This window comes from Narcine bancroftii, chromosome 3, assembly GCF_036971445.1.
Source record: "Narcine bancroftii isolate sNarBan1 chromosome 3, sNarBan1.hap1, whole genome shotgun sequence".
Classification (NCBI taxonomy): Eukaryota; Metazoa; Chordata; class Chondrichthyes; order Torpediniformes; family Narcinidae; genus Narcine; species Narcine bancroftii.
In genome coordinates, this window is record NC_091471.1 from 103,307,945 (window position 1) to 103,329,176 (window position 21,232).

General features: G+C 39.9%; 1 protein-coding gene across 3 annotated transcripts in view; it reads right to left on the bottom strand.

Annotated features, from left to right (window-relative positions):
* Positions 1-1,398: 1,398 nt before the first annotated feature.
* Positions 1,399-21,232, bottom strand: part of LOC138757422 (PGAP2-interacting protein-like) — a 92,136-nt gene continuing 72,302 nt past the window's right edge. For all 3 annotated transcript variants that reach the window (XM_069924684.1, XM_069924686.1, XM_069924685.1), the window contains 3 exons: positions 14,014-14,075; positions 7,351-7,506; positions 1,399-2,412 (listed from right to left, as the gene is read on the bottom strand). In XM_069924684.1, the coding sequence (XP_069780785.1) occupies positions 2,310-2,412; positions 7,351-7,506; positions 14,014-14,075 (321 nt within the window). In that variant the 3' untranslated portion in view covers positions 1,399-2,309. The remainder of the gene's footprint in view (positions 2,413-7,350; positions 7,507-14,013; positions 14,076-21,232) is intronic.

Below are 21,232 nucleotides of genomic sequence, written 5' to 3' on the forward strand. Positions count from 1 at the left end.
ATTTCATTCTAGATTTAACTTGAACCCATAAATTCACTGAACGATTAATCTTTCAATTTTAACCTCAACATTTTGGATGCTTAGGCACCACCTGTAACAACCTCAATTATTTTCTTCAAACAAAATGATCATTGCATCATCCTAATTAATCTATATTGTGACTTTGTTTCAGTGTATTTTTCAGGATGGCAGTTAGACAGAAATCGATCTGCATCTTAATGTTCTTTAGAAGGTTTCCAGTATAATCCTCAATCATACTTCTATGTCAGTGTGCTTTATTCTCTATCTTCATTATTAATATTTATAAAGTGGGAATAATCTTAATATTTATTTTCTACAACCTATTTATATAGAGTAAAACACAAATAATCTTTTAATCATTCAGAAATTCCAATGGTTCAGCATCTTTAGTCCTGAGGTTGAACCAAGGCAATGCATGTGAGGTATGGCCTTAGTTAGAGTCTATGGCACGATCAATGACCACTTGCAGACACGAAGCAAGAGTCAAAGACTTTATTGATCAGAAGACCCACATATGCTTCAACATGCTGCTAGCTCAAGTCCAAGCCAGGTCTGAGGGAGGAGACGAGGGCTCTCAGCCTTTATTAGGGGATTTTATTGGGAGGAGCCTGCCCAGCCCCGTGAGAACATGCCCATAGTACTGTGTTCCACCCCAGAGTCTAGATTGCCATTTGGATAGATGACTAATATCAGGTGTAGAATGTGGATGGTTTTGTGGCCAGAGTTGAGGTATAGAATTCCCTTTAAATTCACCCAGACTTCAATTGTAAACACCCCCCCCCCCAACACTCATTGAAATCACAAAAACAATTACACTGCCATTTAACATATTTTAAAAAGTAAAATAAAAATGTGTTATCTGCATATGTGGGATGATTTGTTGCTATATGTTTGAGAACTTGAGAAATTTATTCCTTCTGTGTTATTTTTGCTGCTGCAATTTAGTTTTTTTTTCTGGCTATAAATACAAATCTTCACAAGAGATAAATACTTTCCCTGAATATTAAGGTACCCATTTATGAGTATATGCCATTTAAGGTTGTTAGGGATCATTTCATTTATTTTGGTTTAGTAATAGACATTTTTGATTCTATTAGAAAACATTAACCTTATACGTGGGTAGTGTAGTGTGCACGGAGCCAGTAAGGTGTTAAATGAAAACTTCATTGGCATTCACAAGGGCAAATTCCGGAGAATTCCGGGAGGGTAACAATGAGTTTGTGGTACAGGTACACGATCCTTTATCCGGAACCTTTGAGGACAGTGTGTTCTGAATTTCGGAAAGTCAGATTTAAGCCCACCTGAACTGTGCTGCCGTATCCACCCCCACCCCCTTCCAGTCACCCTTCCATCTGCCCCCACCCCTCAGCCGCCTGACTCATGCTGCCGCCTCTCTCCCCACTTGCCGGATTTTGGATCTTTCCGGATTTTTGATGTCTGGATAAAGGATCGTGTACCTGTACAAGTTACCATTACAAAGAAGGTGGTATTAGATTTATTTTACATCTTAAGCAGATTTTAAAGGTGGACAAATCCTCATGATCTGTAAATATGATTCACAGGCTTATATGATCATCGGGGTCTCTCACAAATTTTTAAAACTATGCTGGCCACAGATGAAATACAACATGACTAGAAGACAGCAAATTTTTAAATTTATAAATTTACAACACAGTAACAAGCCCACAAACCCATGCTGCCCAATCACATCCAATTGACTTACAAACCCCAGTACATTTTGGAGGATGGGAGGAATCAGGAACCCTTGGGGAAAACCCATTCAGACAAAGGGAGAACATACAAACTCCTTGCAGACAGCACGGGATTTGAACCCCAGTCCCGATCGCTGGCTGTGCTAACCGTGCCGCTCAAATGAGGTCATCTGCTCAAGAAAGGCAATAGGCATAAGCCAGGTGATTGTATAGCCCGTGAATCAAGTCAATGTAGGGAAGTTTCTATTACTGACTCCTAGATTTATTTATAACAGAAACATTGGAATGAATCAACACAATGCTGAGAATGAGATTTAAGCAGAAAACAAGTGTGTTTTGCAAATACACAAGAGTAGCATGTGATTTTGTACTGGACATATTCTTGAAAGGTACATACAAATGAGTATTTTTTTTCTAACTGACTGCTTCCACCCCCTCCCCACCCTTGGTAGAGGTGTATTTTTTTTTAAAGTCATGTTTCTAAAGTTCCTGCTCATGCAGAAAAATATTCTTAAAAAAAGTTAAACAATCTTGTTTATACACAGAAATAACCAATGTGTTCATAGGCATTTCATTTCATTTTTTCCCCTTTTCAATCTGATGAAGGAAGTACTTTGGTGTGCTCATATGAAAGTGGTGAATATGTTCATGGTTGTGCCCAACCTTAAAAGACCCAAACCTAGGAGAGAAATACTAATTGTATTAATGGAAACACCAAAGTTATAAATGCATGCACAATATCATATGGTACACCAAATATAATTGTTTCAATGGAACTCAGGGCAAAAGGTTCCGGGGGGTGGGGAGGTGAAGTTTTTACAATGTACCTAAGAAAGCGTTTGATCAGTATGTCTTGCAACTAGATTAGAGAAAGGAGAGTACTGGGGCTAATTTAGAAATTGTAGCCAAGAAAATGGGATTCAGTAGGAGAGCACTTGGTGGACATAGTGACTACAATTTTCAAGGTAGTTATGGTAAAGGATAAAGTTAGAAAATTAAGGTCCTGAATTGGAAGAATGCTGTAAAACAGGACCTGGCAAAACTAATGGGAGCAGTTCTTGCAATAATAAGCATTCAGAAGCAACATGTTCCAATAAAGATGAAAAGCAAGGACAAGAAGCACAGAATGTCGATAGATAGAGGGTCTGGAAAAAAGAGAAAAAGGGATGCACATTGAAGTAAAATGGGGCAAATATGACAGGGTGTGGAAAGTGTAGGGGGTACTTGGAGGGCAAGGGAGGGCACAAAACCATTAATGGACAACAGCAAGAAAAATCCAAAGCATTTTATAAGTACAGCTACAGCTGTTTGGATAACATATTTGCTCTTTTCAAATTGTAACCCAGAAATATGAAATAAGAAATAAAGGTCACTTTTACAGAACTTTTAAAAAAAATTTTTAAAAATTTCTTCCAACTTGTGTTTCTTGACGGTAGTGACACAGCTTCAGATTACGGACTTTTTTAGGAACACAATCCCTCCCCTTCCACAACAATAACACATAGGTAGGTTATCTGTACATTAAGAGGAAGAGGAAGGGTGGGGCTCAAAAAGGGCTGAAGGAAAAATATTTCTGGACCACGAGATCAGAAGATATATGGCTGTAACACAGGAAAATGTCAGAGGTGGGTTATCAGCCACAACCTCGATGAAATGACTGCAAGTTTGAAGGAGCAGATGGCCTATCACTCATAATGCTGGGGTTCTTGTCCTCGTGTGATTCTGACCAGCCACCTTATCTGGAATAGTAGAATAATTCCCTTAAATACTCTCAACTCCTTTCTCCTTGAAATGAGTCTATAACCACTCTACTGAACCACTCTAAAGTGCTTCAAAACAATTTTATGTGCCTTTTTAATCCCTTTTATATCCAAAATAGATATGATGACACCTTCATATTACTTGATAATCAGTGTCATTGCTGAAGTTTTGCAATCAAATTCTTTGGCTCAAGAGGCTTTGGCAAGAAGAGGCTGATCTGGTGGAGCAGGAGTTCAAGTTAGAAAGGGTCACCCAATTCAAGGAACAAAAAGGGTTCAGTGGGTAGACACAGGTAAAGGCAGGTTTTAAATATCATTTTTTTCCTCTAGTCATGGTATGTTAGCCGAAGGAGGGGAACACATCTCTTGCAGAATGTGGATTGTCAAGAAAGCCAGTAGTATTCCTAATGACTTCATCTGAGTGCATCCAGCTGCAGCTCCTTACAAACCAAGATAAGGATTTGGAACTGGAGTTGGATGAACTCTGGATCATTCAGGAGCCAGCGGGGGTGATAGATAAGAGTTGCAGGACTATCACACCTAGGAGGCAGGAGGAGGGTAGGTGCGTGACAATTAGGAGAAGGAAAGGGAACATGCAGATAGTGCAGGGCTCCCCTGTGGCCATTCCCCTCAATAACAAAAAACTATTTTGAATACTGTTGGGAGGGGGAGTCGGGAGCAACCTACCAGGGACAAGCCATGGCAATCAAGTCTCTGGCAAGGAGTTTGGTCCTGTGGCTAAGGAGGGAAGGAGGAGAGTTGTAGTGTTAGGGATTCCATAGTTAGGGGAATAGATAAGAGGTTTTGTGGAAGAGATCAAGTATCCCAGGTGGTATGTTGCCTCCCTAGTGCCAGAGTCCAAGATATCTCAGATCGAGTTCATGGCATTCTTAGGATGGAGAGTGAGCAACCAGATGTTGTGGTCCATGTAGGGACCAATGACATGGGTAGGAAGGGTGAGGATATCCTACTAGGAGAGTTCGGAGTTAGGCGCAAGGTTGAAGGACAGGACCTACATGGTTGTGATCTCAGGACTGTTACCCATGCCACGTGCTAGTGAGATTAGAAATAGGAGGTTAATGCAGCTTAACTGGTGGCTAAAGACATGGTGCAGGAGGGAGGGCTTCAGGTTTCTGGATCATTGGGTTCTCTTCCAGGGAAGGTGGGACCTGTTCCAAAGGGACTATTTGCATCTGAACTAGAATGGGCACAAATATACTTGTAGGAAGGTTTGCTAGTGCTGCTCCAGGGGATTTAAACTAGATTTGCAAGGGGATGAGAACCCGAGTGCCGGGGCCAAAAGAGGAGCAGAGGAGAGAGGGAAAAGATGTGAAAATTGCAAGCATCATTAGAAATCAATGGATTTCATGTGGTCCAAATGTTCTTGGGGGCATCTATTTCAATGCAAGGAGTATTGTAGGAAAGGCAGTGGAGCTTAGGGCATGGAGTGGCACATGAAATCATGACATTGTGGCCATTAGTGAAATATGTTGCATGAAGGGCAGGACCGGCGGCTCAACGTTATGGGCCTCTGTTGCTTCAGAAGCAATAGAATGGGGCGGGGGGAGATGAAAGGGAAGGAATGGCATTGTTCGTCAGGTGTGCTCAGGCAGGACAGGGCAGAAGGCTTTTCTACTGAGGCTAAATGGATGAAGCTCAGGAATGGGAAAGATATGACCACACCATGGGGTGTATTATAGACCACACATTAGGCTGTGGATGTTATTTACATGGACGTCAGAAAGGCCTTTAACAAGGCCCCACAGGGGAAGTTAGTCAGGAAGGTTCAGATGCTACATATTCATGGTGAAGTAGTGAACTGGATTCAACAATGGCTGGACAGGAGAAGCCAGAATAGTGGTGGATGACTGCAGACTGACTAGAGGTGTGCCTCAGGGAGCAGTGCTGGGATTATTGCAGTTTGTCATCCATATCAATGATTTGGATGATAAGATGGTAAATTGGATCAGCAAATTTGCAGATGGCACCAAGATTGGAGGAATTATGGACAGTGAAAAAGGTTTTCAAAGCTTGTAGAGGCATCTGACCAGCTGGAAAAATTGGTTGAAAAATGGCAGATGAAAGTGTGAGGTTTTGCATTTTTGAAGGACAAGCCAAGAAAGGACATACATGGTAAATGGTAGGGCACTGAGGAGTGCAGTAAAACAGAGGGATCTGGGAAATCAGATACATAATTCCCTAAAAGTGGCATTACAGGTAGATAGGGTTTTAAAGAGAGCTTTTGGCATATTGAATCAAAGTATTAACTTTAGGAGTGGGAGTGTTAGAGTAAAGTTGCCCAAGATACTGATGAGGCCAAATTTGGAGCATTGTGTGCAGCTTTTGTTACCTACCTACAGGAAAGATATCAATAAGATAGAAAGAGTGCAGAGAAGATTTACTAGGATGTTGCCCAGACATCAGGAACTGAGTTACAGGGAAAGGTTAAACAGGTTAAAACACTATTCCCTGGAGTGTGGAAGAATGAGGTATTTAAAATTGAGGGGAATATACAGAGTAAATGTTGGTAGGCTTTTTCCACTAAGGGTGGGCGAGATACAAACCAGAAGACTGGAGTTTAGGGTGAAAGGGGAAAAGATGAGGGGGGGGAACTTCTTCACATAAACATTGGTGGGAGGGTGGAATGAGCTGCATGCTGAAGTGGTGAATGCAAACTCAAACTTAACATGGATGGGAGAGGTATGGAAGCCTATGGACTGGGTGCAGGTCAGTAGGATTAGGCAAAAAATAAAATCGTTTGGCAAAGTCTGGAAGGGCTGAAGGGGCCCGTTTCTGTGCTGTAATGTTCTATGGTTCTATTGACAAGGACATTCTAATTCTACCATCTGATTCAAAATCTCAAAAGGCAAGCAAGTTTCAGGCTGACATTAAGGTAGATATAATGTTAGGAAATGTTCCCACTGGTTATTGTCATCTCCTGGAATTAGGTTTGATAACTTATTTAATATTTCATTTGAAATGGAATTATATTTTTTGTTCTCTTTGATCTAAAAGATAACAAGCTTGTGATCTGAACTATTTGAGAATTAATTTCAATACAAATCCATGCACTCAGTTCATTAATTCAATTGATAAGATTGAGATAGGCAAGTTGTTTCCATTGTTAGGGGAGACCAGAATTAAGGGACATAGCCTCAAGATTCAGAGTAGTAAATTTAAGACAGAGATGAAGAGAATTCACTGCCCATTGAAGCAGTGGAGGCAACCTCAGTAAATATATTTAAAACAAGGTTGAATATATTTCTACATAGTAAGGGGATTAAGAGATATGTGGAAAAGGCAGGTCGGTGGAGATGAGCCCATCATCAGATCAGCCATAAACCCAATGAATGGTGGAGAAGGCTCGACGGGCTTTATAGCCTACTCCTGGTCCCATTTCATATGTCCTTATGATTTTACTCATCGTTTTTATTGAGACACATTTAAAAGCAGTTCAGAAATGTGGCAATCAATGCTTCTGTTTCATAACCCCTGCCACCAAAGTTTGATCCTGATCTTGGATGCTGACCAGGTGTTTTTGCATTCCCTTTGTAATTGCATGGATTTTCCCAGTTTCCTTTCAAATCTCAAAGGCATTCTGGTTGATTAATTGTTTATTGTAGATGGTTGCTAATATAGGTGGGTAACAGGAGAATTTATAGACTAGATCTGATGGGCATGTAAGAGAACAGGTTACAAGGGAAGTGGAAATGGGCCTAATGGAAATGCTTCAAACAGCAGCAGATTCAGCAGGCCAAATGGCCTCCAATGTCACACGGATGCATTTTCAGTGCTGGAATACCATAGAGTGGATTAATTTATCAATGTCACCTTGCTATTGACCTTCCATCACTCACCTAGGGTTAAAGTGAATTTCTTCAGGCACTTCCTCAGGATCAATTTCAACCTGGTTATTATCTTCATAATGATTTTGGTCGTCAGGAATCTGAAATTTCCCCAACTGGATTTCTGTATCACTTAGACCGCCATGTGAAATGCGGGCATAGCCCAATCTAAAACAAAGGGGTAAATTGAATTTTAGTCAATAGACAAGATGTTTTGACACACAAGTTACACTGAAGCAACTAGTAGAGATTTTATTTGTTTGAACAAGAACCGTTTTGTTTTATTTTAGCTGCATTCACCCATATAGTGGAAATGGTCTTTGGTAACTTCAAATTAGGAAGGATAAAAGTGTTTACGCTCTTCAATTATAGTTTATGAAAATTAGTGATTGATTGTTCACTAATAGCCCCTTGATTGAATCACCCATTTTACAGAGCGTGTTAAAAGTTCATTTTTTGAAAATTGTAGAGAAAATCAAGGACTGCTATACAATTCCAATATTATATCTAATAGAGCCTATGAAATTATTTATGATTGCTTTGACCCAATGGAATTGATCACTTTTTACAGTGAAGGTCAACCAAAATAATGTCATGATGCAATCATATCCTGGGATCCAAATTTCCGGTTCCAATATTTTGATGGAAAATATTGAGAGGCAATTTTCATGCAGAGTGTAAGAAAGTTTTGCCACACATTTGACCCATCTTTCTCTTATGGCAAACAGAACATGAAGGGGTGTTCAAAAAATTATTATAGCAAAGTCTTATAAGATTAATTCAAATAAGCAATTTTTGATAATCTCTCACCTGACCTTGTATTGAAAACATCACCAATAAGCATCATCCAATTGATTTTAATTAAGTAATGTTACTGAATATGTGACATAATTTTGGAACAAAATAAGATGAAAAAATTGCAGGTTAAGATGTCTGCTTAGACCTTTTTGTATTGAACCAAAACATTGAAACTTGAAATGTAAATCATAGTTTTTAGAAGGGAATTAGATCAATACAAGCAAAAAAAAAGGTGATGAGAAAAGAACAGGGGAGTGAATGGCAAGTCTTGTGTGTCTGACTCCTCCTCCTCCTCCTCCTCTTCCACAATGGACATCTGCCTTTTCCTAACTGCTAGACAGTTAACAGCAATATGGCAGCAAATTCTATTAAGAGATCAAGAGCACTAGATCAAGGAGGTGTGAGCTGGATTCAGGGCCTTCAACACAGGTTCACCACTGAACAATATGGTCATATGGAGGTGATAGAGGAGGCTATGTTGGATTAGACAGTGAAATCCACAGCCACTTGATCTCTAAAGACATTCTCCTTTGCTTCTCTTTCTTGTTTTAACAATGGTAATGGCCAACTCCACCTTTGTAGGTTAAACAAAGGAAACATTTTTGTACATCTTGGGTACATGACAATACATCGAATCTTGAATATTTTGCAGGATGTAGACATAAATACAGGCGCTCCCCTACTTCTGATGGTCCAACATGATTTTTCGGAGTTACAATAGTAAAATAGCCTGACTGTTGTTACTTTCATGTAATACGTTAAAGGTCATCACAAATATCATTGATTTTTCAAAAAACATTGATCATTCCTGTAAGGTGAACTCTTTGTAGCCTCCTTGGTCAATCAATTCTTTTAGTTCAGTCAGAAAGCTCTCAGGGATTGATATAGTGCTATCGGGAGAGAACCGGGCAGTGGGATCAGTATGGAGACGGAGACAGATATAGCACTGTTGGGAGAGAGCAGGGCAGTAAGATCAGTGTGATGACTGATACAGTGCAGGTATACCTGTATTCTTTTTTGACTTAAGATGGGTTTGCTGGAATGTGACCCCATTGTAAGTTGAGGAGCACTTGTATTCAAAGTGCAATTGCCTCTTCACATTTACCCTTCTATGACCTTGGTAACAGGAAAATAAATCTGGGCTTTTATTAAATTTTTCAGAATTAACTACTTTATATAGCCCCTAAATATGAATTTTGCCTTTAATGTACAAAAGGTATGGTAAGAGGAGTTGATATCCTCACTCCTTGTTTTCTCAGACATTCAATAAATTACCTTAGTGATTAAAAATCTCTCTGGTTTGAATACACAAGATTCACCCTCCAAAACTTTGAGGCAAGGAATTTGAAGGGCTCAAAATCCTTTTGAAAGAGAAACTTCTCACTCATTTTAGTGTAAATAGCAGCCCCTTGTTTAGTGGCTGTGCCTTCTGGCCCTCGACTCCTACAAATAAAATCCAAACATTTACTATATATACTCATGTAATAGCTGAATTTTGTGGACCAATTTTAGTTAGGGCGTTAACTATTTACTACTTTTGACCATGGTAAGTTTGAGGCATCAGGAGCTTGGATGGCCGGGACCGGGTGTTAAGTGCATGTTCAGGGCATCGGGAGCTTTGATGGGCAGCCAGTCAAGGCAAGGATCTGCAGTCGGGAGCTCGGATGGGAGAGCAGTCAGGGCATCAGGAACTTGGATGGGCAGGTGGCTGGGGCCTGGGCGAGAGTCAGCAGTCAAGACATCAGGAGCTCCAATGAGCGGGCGGACAGGGTGTCAGGAGCTTGGATGGGCAGGTAGCCAGGGCCTTGGCAAGGAATGGCGATCGGGTCATCAGGAGCTCCGCTGTTCTGAGCTTAGACAGCTTGGATGGGTAGTGGTCAGGATCAAAAATAAGGAAGGGGATCAACTTTTTACACGCAATATGGAAAATACCAGATTTTGGGGCCAAAAATGGGTGGGTGCGACTTTTACACAGTATTGACTATTATACTATATCAACTATGTGTGTGGTCATACAACCACTACACTGGATGCACTTCTATCAGCCTACTGCAGGAGACAACCACTGTACTTGCAGGTAGGCAGCAGGCTCCACCTGCTGGCTGTCAATCACCAGCCCATATAAAGAGTTGAGCTGGCCCTTTCAGGGACAGACAGTCACAGGGAGTCTGCAAAGTTACTAAGACTGATGTGTACAAGTTTAAGCTAATTAAAGCCTGTTGTACCATCTGTGGACTTTGCATCAGAATTATTCGCACAGCAGCGCTCACAATAATGTATCCTGTTAATCCCCATAGAACACTATAGCACAGAAACAGGCCCCTTCAGCCCTTCTAGTCTGTGCCAAATCATTTCTTTTGCCTAGTTCATCTGACTTGCACCCAGTCCATTGCCATCCATACCTCTCCCAGCCATGCACCTGTCCAAATTCTTAAATTAAAATTGAGCCCGCATTTACCACTTCAACTGGCAGCTCGTTCCATATTCCCATCACTCTCTGTGTGAAGTTCCCCCTAAACATTTCCCCTTTCACTCGTAACCTACATCCTCAGGCTTTTTTCATTGAGTATAGGTGAGATACAAATCAATCTACATTCATGCTGTATATCTCCCTCATAATTTTAAATACCTCTATCAAATCTCCCCTCATTCTTATACAGTCCAGGGAATAAAGTCCTAACCTATTTAACCTCACCTTGTAACTCAGTTCCTGAAGTCCAGGCAACATCCCAGTAAATCTTCTCTACACTCTTTCTATCTCGGACAAGAGAACAGAATAAAAACACACAAAAATACTGGAAGCATCAAGCCCAAAATATTGGCAATATATCTTTGTTTCCTATAGACACTGAAAAGATGGGCTAAGACCCTCCAGCATTTCAGTGTTTTTAACCACAATTACAGCATCTACAGACTTTGTCTCAGAGGACACAATTTCAGGATAAAAGGGCATCAATTTTAAAAAAGAGATGTGGAGACTTTTTTTCAGTCAGGGGGTTGCAAGTCTGTGGAATTCAAGCGGCTGTGGAAGTGAGGTCATTGGGTGTATTTAAGGCAGAGATTGACAGGCATGTGATTAGTCAGTGCCTCAAGGGTTACAGAGAGAAACCCAGGGAGTGGGGCTGAGTGGGTGAATAGATTAGTTCATGATTAGAATGGTGGAGCAGACTTGATGGGCCAATGGGCCTACTTCTGCTCCAATATCTTGTGATTTCTACATGTCTCCCTCTTTTATTTTCCCCATTAAAGTTCACAATAACGTTCCATAACACTATTTAACAATCATTAATGGACTTCCAGTACACTTTCCCAATTGCTTTTATTCTTGTGTGAGGCATTTAGTTTGAATGTACAGTAAACCACCAGGAATGAAAATCAGGAATAAATAATAAGCTGCCCAAATTTCAGTTAAGCAGAAATATTTATCCACAATTTTTTTTTTTTAAACTTTGAAATATTAGTTAATGTATTTCATCAAGTTTATTGTCATCTGATTGAACAAGTGCAACCTGACAAAACAGTGTTCTCCAGTCATTGGTGCAAAACATGCAGACACACAACCAGACATAACACACATACAGGTAAAAAACATAGGAGGACAATTTTTAAAAAAAATATACTAAATAAATACATAGATATTGTTTTATACAAATGAGAGTCCAGAGTCCAACTTTGGAGTTGTCCATTGTATATGCATAACACATCATCATAAAATTAAATGCATAAATTATACCAAATTGATAGCTCAGCAACCTCATCTATTGGAGACATCAATTGCCTCATCAAATTGTATATTATTTTTCCCATTTGATTTTCACATAAAGAACACCTTGCCTTTTCACCAGCATGGATAGATACTCATCAGAAGCCAAATCATAACCAGATATCAAGCCAACCACACATTTCATTTTAAAGCACACTGAAAATCACAATAGAAAAATAGAACTACTGCAGATGCTTTAAGAAATTGGAAGTAAAAACAATTGATATTTCAGATCTTTCATCAAAACTTAGATCAATTAACCGGAAATGTTCACTGTTTCTTCAGTTAATACATCAGGTGTTGATATTGCCCATTAGGGAACATTTTAATGTAGATTTTAATTTAGGTTTTTAAAATGGGAATTTTAGTCAGGGGAGAATCTGTTTCTCAGCTCTTAAATGAGTTTCATATTCTTTTATCCAGAAGAGCTTTTGACAAAATGGTACTTGTCTGAGGAATTTAGATGGGGTACCCAATCTTCAAATCAGTATGCACAAGAGCAAAAATGAAGACAATGGGTATGAATAGGAATTTAGAATAAAAAGATCCAAAGTCACAGCTTTAACTGGAGCATTAAGAGGTTTGTTGTCAGGAAATCACTGTGCAAGAAAACATAAGAAATGTATAACAGAAAGGGTCTGATCACACAGCTCATGGATGGCCTGGCCCAGGTGGATTGTCCAATTGATCTAAAAACTTCAAACTTCATTTTAAATCTCAATTTGTAGCCTTAAACAAGTCCAACACAGGCAAACTTAGCCCTTTCATTGTGGCCAGACCCATCTTGTTAGAGCTTCCAAATAAAACAAGAAAATGCTGGAAAAGCCCATCACTGGCAAACACATTTTAAGGATATAATTGATCTTTCATATATTTTATGTTCACAATATTAAAAGGCATGTTAAAACAGCAATAATGATGTGATCTCAGACATATACAAATAGGCATAAATTGGGTAAATGCAGTGTCTTTTGCCTGGTGTAGGGGAAAAAAAATCAGTAACCAGAGGACATAGGTTTAAGATGAGAGGGGAGAGATTTAAATAGGAACCTGAGGGTAACATTTTTACAGAGGGTGGTGAGTGTATGGAACAGACTGTCAGAAGTAGTTGAGGCAGGTATATTCACAAAGTTAGGTTTGGAGGGATATGGGTCAAATGCAGGCAGGTGGGACATTTTGGTCAGCATGGGCAAGTTGGGGCAAAAGGCCTGCTTCCATGTTGTATGATTGGCAGTGATAAACTGTTTGCCCCTACCTGCAGTTGCAGGGTGAGGCCGCTATGTGTCACAATGTACCAGCCTAGTGTTTATCATTGAACATGACAGAATATTTAAACAAGGAAGTAGTGGGAGAATTTAAATTCAAGAAAGCAAAATATTGGAAGTATTTGAATAACTCACGATTTTGTGTCCCAACTATCTTGGATACACTAAAAGGCCCAGGGACTACCTACGTGAGCAGCTGCTAGGAGTTGGTACATTAAGCACCAATAATTCAATCATATCCTCACTCGAGTCAAAATTAACACTAGTACCTTTCCCATCCTTATTCTCAGATGATAAAAAAAACTCAAATAAAATCATCCTTGTGTTTACAGTCAACCTTTACAGTGGACCTGGCAGGCTAGACCCTGGTAAAGCAGTGACCTTCTTTAATGCCAATTTTGAATTTAGCCTTTCCAGACAGTGTGAGGATAATTTTAACCTTTTAGCTCTGGGTTTTAATAGTGAAGTTTCTTTTAATTGTTTTGGTAGTTTTGAAACTGCAACATCTTTTCTGAAAATGAGGAAACTAATGGACATAATATGTTGTAAATATCTATATACCACCTTGACAGAATGCAAGAGAAACCATTTACATAATGTTTAGATTGGGTTTTTAAGTAGTTATAATGAACCATTGCACCAATTCTGCCCAATGCAAATTCCTCTTCTGGATGGAAATACTGCTGCAGATCATAAATTGAAAACTGATCGCATTTGCCACAGATAGGTTCAGAATTGCATGTTATGCCATGACCTTTCCAAATCATTCCAATACTTGTACATTCACAATTATTTGCTTATTTTAATAGATAAATAATCATGACATTATGCCAAAGTTTTGCAACTAACCTTATTAGTCCACGGTACATGATGTACTCACACCACCTATATGAATCACTTGGATCTATGTCCTAAAAGAGAGAAAACAATCAAGAGGATATTGTAATTTTAGAATCAAGACAAACTTAGAACTAAAAATAACCCACTGTATTTTATTCTGGAGTGCTAAAAATGATGCATTTACAAATATACTTTCTGAATTCCTCTTCCAGATCTTTGTTGCAGCAAAGTCAAAATATTATTTTTTCACACATATTTAAAAATAAAATTTAAATATCATCTTTTATATGGAAACATGCAATTTAACAAAAGTAATTCCCTTGCTTATTTGCCATTTAAAAAATAAAATCATGCATTCTCCATCCCATCTTCTCTGAATCTCATTGTAAATGTATCTTTATCCTCCATTATTATGTTCGGAACAAAGCTCGCTCCCAAAATGTTAACTTTCCTCTTCACAGATACTGGTTGTGATGATATTTAATACTATGTATATCGTTACAGAGCACACACAACTTTCTCCAAACACCAGGCCTCAGGTTGAAATGCTCAGACGGCTCTTTGGGATCAGGATGTTGCTGAAGTGTGGGTACCACATCAAAATGATGTGCAATATTGCAGTGTCATCCTTCCCCACATGAATGAATTTTTTTTTTTTTTTTTTTAAAACTAGGTCTGAAATAAAAATACAACATGCATCTTTCCACATGAAGCATTCACTTTGGTTGCCTTCCCATAAATGCGAATAGACATGCAAAATATTTCCAGCATTTTCTATGAAAAGATGCCTTCTGTACCCATTTAAAAACCTTTAATCTCAGCATTTTTTAACTACACAAATGTATAACATCTAAACATAATTGGTGCTTCCAACAAAAGTATTACTATTTTTTAAATCCATATTAATTTTATAACCTGATACTCTTTCATATTTTTCTAGTGTTGTTTGCAATTTCTGCAAAGAATCAACCAGATCAAATAAATAAATATAAAACATCAGCAGCAAATAGGCAGATTTTATGTTCATCTTGTCCAACTTTGAAACCTTTAATATCTGATTTCTCCCAGTGGTTCAATCACAAGAATGAAAAGCACTGGGGACAGGGGACACTCCTGTCTACTGATCTACTCAGAGGGGAAACTGCTGACATTTGGCTATTAGTTGTAATTTTGGCTTGTAGTTTATCATAGAGTTTTAATTCAATTTATAATTATTCCAATTAGTCCAAATTTCTCCATGTTTTAAATAAGAAAGGCCATTCTAAGCGGTTGAATGCCTTTCCTGCATTGAGGGAGATTGCTATACTGGAATTCAATTTGGATTTCGCCACATATATTATATTGAATAGCCTATCCAGACCAAATGTTTGAAGAGCATCTTCCTTTTAAAAACCCCACCTGATCTGTATTAATTTAGGTAAAAATTGTCCTAGTCTATTAGCTAATGCTTTTGGCAATATCTTACAATCAGCATTCAAAAACAAGATTGGTCTATTTGATGAGGTTTTTAAAATGGGTACAGAAGGCATCTTAATGCCACATTGTTGACCTTATGGGCTCATAATATTTTTTGCTTAGTTTTAAAAATTTTTTTTTTCTGTTTTATAGATTTGTGTTGCATCTCAGTTTTTTATTCTCCAAGAGTCTATATTTTTCTTGTAAACCCATCCTCTGATACTCTTTCCCCAGTTCTGTTATCTCTTTCTCTAAACCATCCAATCACATTATATTCTCTTTTAAGAATTTTTGTATTAGAAATAATTTGCCTCTCAGATAAGCTTTAAGTGTATCCCATATCAAAAAGCAGTCATCAGTGTAAGAGAGATTTGTATCATAAAATAGTTCTGTCATTCTGTCTGTCTCCTAATAAACTCACAGAAGTCTGTCCTTTTCAACAATGTGGCATTAAGACACCATCTGTACACATTTTCTTGTTTTTCCACCAATGCAATAGGTTCATAGTGAGTGGACTAATAATAGCCTCGCCAAGTATTCAATTTTTTACTACTCCATTTTTTAAACTGTTCAGGCATTAAAATTAAAATCAATCCTTGTATGTGAGTCATGGACCCTTGAATAGAATGAGTAGTCTATCTCTCTGTGGGGTTGAGCCTCCTCCAGATATCAATCAGATTTAAATCTTTCATAAATAATAGTGTCACTTTTGCAGCCTTCACCCTCATTAGTTTTTGCTGATTTATCCAATTTCGGGTCTAGACAGAAATTAAAATTCCCTCCCCCCACCCCGATCAATATATTCTGTCTGCCTTCAGCTGCTTTTAAAAAGATTATCTTCATAAAGGCTTCATCGTTATAATTTGGAGCATAAATATTCATTAATTGCTTTTATACTGTTCAAGTTTTACGCCGCTCCAGCTTCTACCCCCGCTGGTTCGTTGTCCTGGGAGTCATTTTAGCGATCTCTGTCCGCATCTGCTGCTGCCGATGTGCTGACCCGATCTCCGCAATTGCGGGCTGCCACATGACCCCCCCACCAGAACTGTCGTTAGTCTATAGTGTCTGTAGGTATAGTCCCCAAAGTCTTTTGTGGTCTCCCTCTGCATTGAGGTGTTGGTGTCTCCACAGGTTCTGCTGGGTCTGCGTGGGCAGGCTTGAGTCTATCTGTAGTGAAGACCTTTGGTTTACTACTGACATCCAGCTCGAAGGTGGCTTCATTGTTAAGCATGCCAAGATCCATTTTGACCCTCAGAATCGCAGGATATAGTCAAGTATTTTATATTCTTTGACTGTAGTTGCCTTTTTCCATCATCAAACTCCTTCCTTTGCTTAATCAATTGGCCTAAAGTCTTGAAAGAATAACACCTTTCCAACATCAATCTCAAGCAGGCCATTGTGTTGCTTGGAGTAATCAAATGCTGCTACCAAAACAGCTTCCTGTTCCCGCTGCTCATCAGATTTTCTAGGCTAGAGGGTCCAATGAGCCCTTTCTATTTGTAGATTTCCATTGAATTTATTTTCTCCCAACACTTGTGGGATCCAGGTTTCACTGGGTCTTTCTCTTTGGTCTCTTCCTTCAAACCACTAATTCGAACATTATTACTTCTGCTGAAATTCTCCATGTGGTCGATCTTATCCACCATAGTTTGTTTATCCAAGTCCCACTTCTTTGTCTTCCAAAGCTTTCAGCTTTTCTTTTGTTTTAACCAAGTCAACTTCCATTTGGCTCATTCGTTTCATTAAATCGTCAATTGACTCTTTAATTTCAGGCATCTTCTCTGGCATATCTCTCAATGCATTTTCAACACCTATGAAACGATTGCATAAAGTCTCCATCTTCTCCAAGATTATATTCAGGTCTCATGCCAACCCCCACCCCAGTACTGCCGGGCTCAGTCGATCTCAAGACCGCTCTTGTGCCAATCACTTTCAGGCTTTCACTCGACTTTCCTGGCTGAGTCAGTGTCTGTTTCGATTTGGTGCTTTGCTGTCTTTGCTTCTTAGTGTTCATTCACAGTGAAAAAATTCTTAATTACAACTTTTAAATCATCTTTTTAAAACTCTTCATAGAGAGCTCATCCAAGACACATCTGTCTAGTCCTTTGCTTGGCCACGCCCCCCTGAATATTTGTCATCTTATTAAAAAGAACTAAACGCAAGACACCAAAAGCAACTAAATACAAAAATTAATTAAGAAAATAGACATTGTCTGCTAATTGGGTCAGAGAGGTTCCTCTTCATCAAGGTGAATAGACCGCGATAGAGTGGTCCAAATTTTACTCACCATGATTTTACAGGCTTGTAACAAGTAGTCACAAATATGAGTCACTTTAGATGTTAGAATCTGAATCATTAGGACTATTATTTCTACCATGTACTGGTTTGATATATGTACAACACATCTGAACAGGGGCTATTTAATGTGAAGTGAAACATGAAAGTCTGCAGACACTGATTATAGTAAAAGCTCAAAATTGCTGGAGGAACTTGGCAGGTCATTCAGCATCCACAGGAGGCAACGATATATAGCCAATGTTTCAGGCCTGAGCCCTTCTTCAAAGTAGGAGCAAAAAGCAGACAAGTACTTGAATAAAAATGCAGAGGGAAGAGGGCATAACCTTCTATTTTGCTTCCATTCAGGTGCCTGTCAAAGAGTCTCTTAAATAACCCTAATGTTTCAGCCTCCACCACCACCAAGGTATTCCAGACACCCAGAATTCTCTGCTTAAAATAATTTCCCTGATGTCTCCCCTAAATCTCCCTCCCTTCACTTTGTACTCATGTCTTCTGGTGTTTGCTATTCCTGCTCTGGGAAACAGGTGCAGGCTGTCCACCTTATCTATGCCTCTCATAATCTTGTAGACCTATATCAAGTCTCCTCTCATCCTTCTATATTCCAAAAGAAAAAAAAGTCCCAGTTCTACTAACCTTGCCTCATAAGACATTTTCCAGTCCAAGTAACATCCTGGTAACTCTTCTCTACACCTTCTCCATAGCTTCCACATCCTTCCTATAATGAGGTGACCAGAACTGAACACAATATTCCAAGTGTGGTCTTACCAGAGATTTGAAGAGTTGCAACATAACCTCTCTACTCCTGAACTCAATCCCCCCCCCCACCCAATATTAAACCCCAGCATCCCACAGGCCTTCTTAACTATCCTATCAACCTGTGCAGCAACTGGGAAGTATGTATGGATTTGGAACCCAAAGGTCCCTCTGTTCATCCACACTCTTAAGTAACCGACCATTAACCCTGTACTCAGCCTTCTGGTTTGTCTTTCTAAAATGCATCATCTCACACTTATCCAGATTGAACTCCATCTGCCACATTTCTGCCCAACTCTGCATCCTGTCTGAATCCTCTTGTAACATTCGACAACCTTCAGCTCCATCCACAACACCTCCAACCTTCAAATCATCCACCAACTTACTGACCCATCTTTCTGCTTCTTCATCCAGGTTATTCATAAAAATCACAAAGAGCAGGGGTCCCAGAACAGATCCTTGTGGTACTCTACTAGTCACTGACCTCCAGTACTACTCCTTCCACTACTCTTTGCTTTCTACCTGCAAGCCAATTTTCAATTTTTTTTTTTTAAAATACACACAGCCAAGGTCTCTCAGGGGGACGCAACTTGTCAAAGGCCTTACTAAAATGTTACTTCTTCCTTAATCTCAAAATTGTCCAGCACACAAGTCTGTTCTATTCTGACATCACCCTGATCAAGGTCCTATTCTCTTGTGAATACTGATGTAAAGTATTTAGGACTTCCCAAACCTCCTCTGCCTTCAGGCACATGTTGCCTCCTTTTTTCTTTAGCAGCCCCACCTTCATTCTTGTCATCCTTCTGTTCTTCATATACACATAGAAAACCTTGGGTTTCTCCTTAATCCTGAATGCCAAGGTCTCCTTAATCCCCCTTTGAGCTTTTTCTTGACTAGCTTCCTCACCTGTTTCATCAACCACGGTTCCCTTTCCTACCACCTTTTCCTTGTCCCAGTGGGACAAACCTATCTTGAACCATGCACAAGTGGTTCCTAAACTTCTTCCACATTAGTTCTGTGCTTTCTTCCTTGATCATCTGTTTCCAATTCACTCTCACTAGTTCCTGCCTCATCCTAATGTAATTAGTCCTTCCCAAATTAAGCACTTTCCCATTTTGTCCGCTTTCATCCTTTTCCACCGCTATGCTGAAACTCAGGGAGTTTTGGTCACTCACAAAAATGTTTCCCCACCGAGAGATCTGCCATGTTTATTATCATAGAATTAGATCTAGTAAGGTCTCTCCTTTCATCAGCTGATCCACATTCTGCGTCAGGAATTCTTCTTGGACACATCTGACAAATTCAACCCATCTATCCCTCTTGCAGTAATGAGGTGCCAGTCAATATTAGGGATGATGAAATCATCCATAACTACAATCCTGTATTTGCCACACCATTCCAAAATCTGTCTGCTTATCTGCTCCTCTGTGTCCCATGGGCTATTTGGGGGCCAATTGACTCCACAGTGATAGCTCCTTTCCTATTTCTGACTTCCACCCACACCAACTCAGTGGACATTTTCTCTGTAGCATCCTCCCTTTCTATAGCCATGATACTATCCCTGAGCAGTAAAGCTACTTCCCCCACCCCCCTGCCTTTCTACCTCCCATCGTGTTCCTTTTAAAAGACCTAAAACCCACTACCTGCATCAGCCAATCCTACCCTTCCTCCAGCCAAGTCTCCGTAAGTATTGGCCACAAAACTATAGTTCCACAAACTGATCCATGCTCCAAGTTCATCCCCTTTAATCCTAATACTCTCAGCATTGAAACTGACACATTTCAAAGCCTCTACCTTGCTACATTTATGTTTTGTCCCCTGCCTGTCCTCACTCATCACATAGCATCATGTGTTTGACCTTCTGTCCCATTTTCTGCACTCTGATTCTTATCCCCCTGTCAAACTATTTTAAACACTTCCCAACAGCTCTAGCAAACATGCCTGCAGGATATTAGTCCCTTTCCAGTCTGTTCTTTTTATACAAATCAGACATTCCCCAGAAGAGATCCCAATGATCGAGAAATGTGAACCCATCTCCTGCACCAACTCTTCAGCCACAACTTCCTAATTCTACCCTCTCTGGCATGTGGCACAGGCAGCAGTCCCAAGATTACCACCCTTGAGGTCCTGCTTTTTAACTTCTATATTTCTTCTTCAAGACCTCATCACTAGTCACCATGTGGATGACATCTGCCCCTCCCCCTCCCCCCTCCCTTCCCCCTCCTCCTCCAGAAAGCTAAGAACTCAGTCAGACACATCCCTGACCCTGGCACCTGGGAGGCAACATACCATCCAGGAGCCTCCATCTCCTTCACAGAACCTTCTATCCACTCGTCTAACCAATGTGTTCCCAATCACCATAGATCTCCTCCTCGCCCACTTTCCCTTCTGAGCTGAGGGGCTCGCCTCTGCACCAGAGACGTGACCATCACGACTTGTCCCCGATAGATCATTCCCACCCCCACAGCATCCAAAACAGAATACTGGTGGTTGAGGAGGATGGCCACAGAGGTGCTCTGCACTATCTGCTTATTCCCCTTCCCTCTCTTAACAATCACCCAGTTACCTGTCTCCTGACTGTTGGGAGTGACTGTCTCCCTGAAGCTCCTCTCTATCACTGCCTCTGCCTCCTGAATGACCAGTAGTTCATCCAGCTCCAGTTCTCCAACTTGGTCTCCCAGGAGCTGCAGCTGGATGCACCTCTTGCAGGCGAAGTAATCAA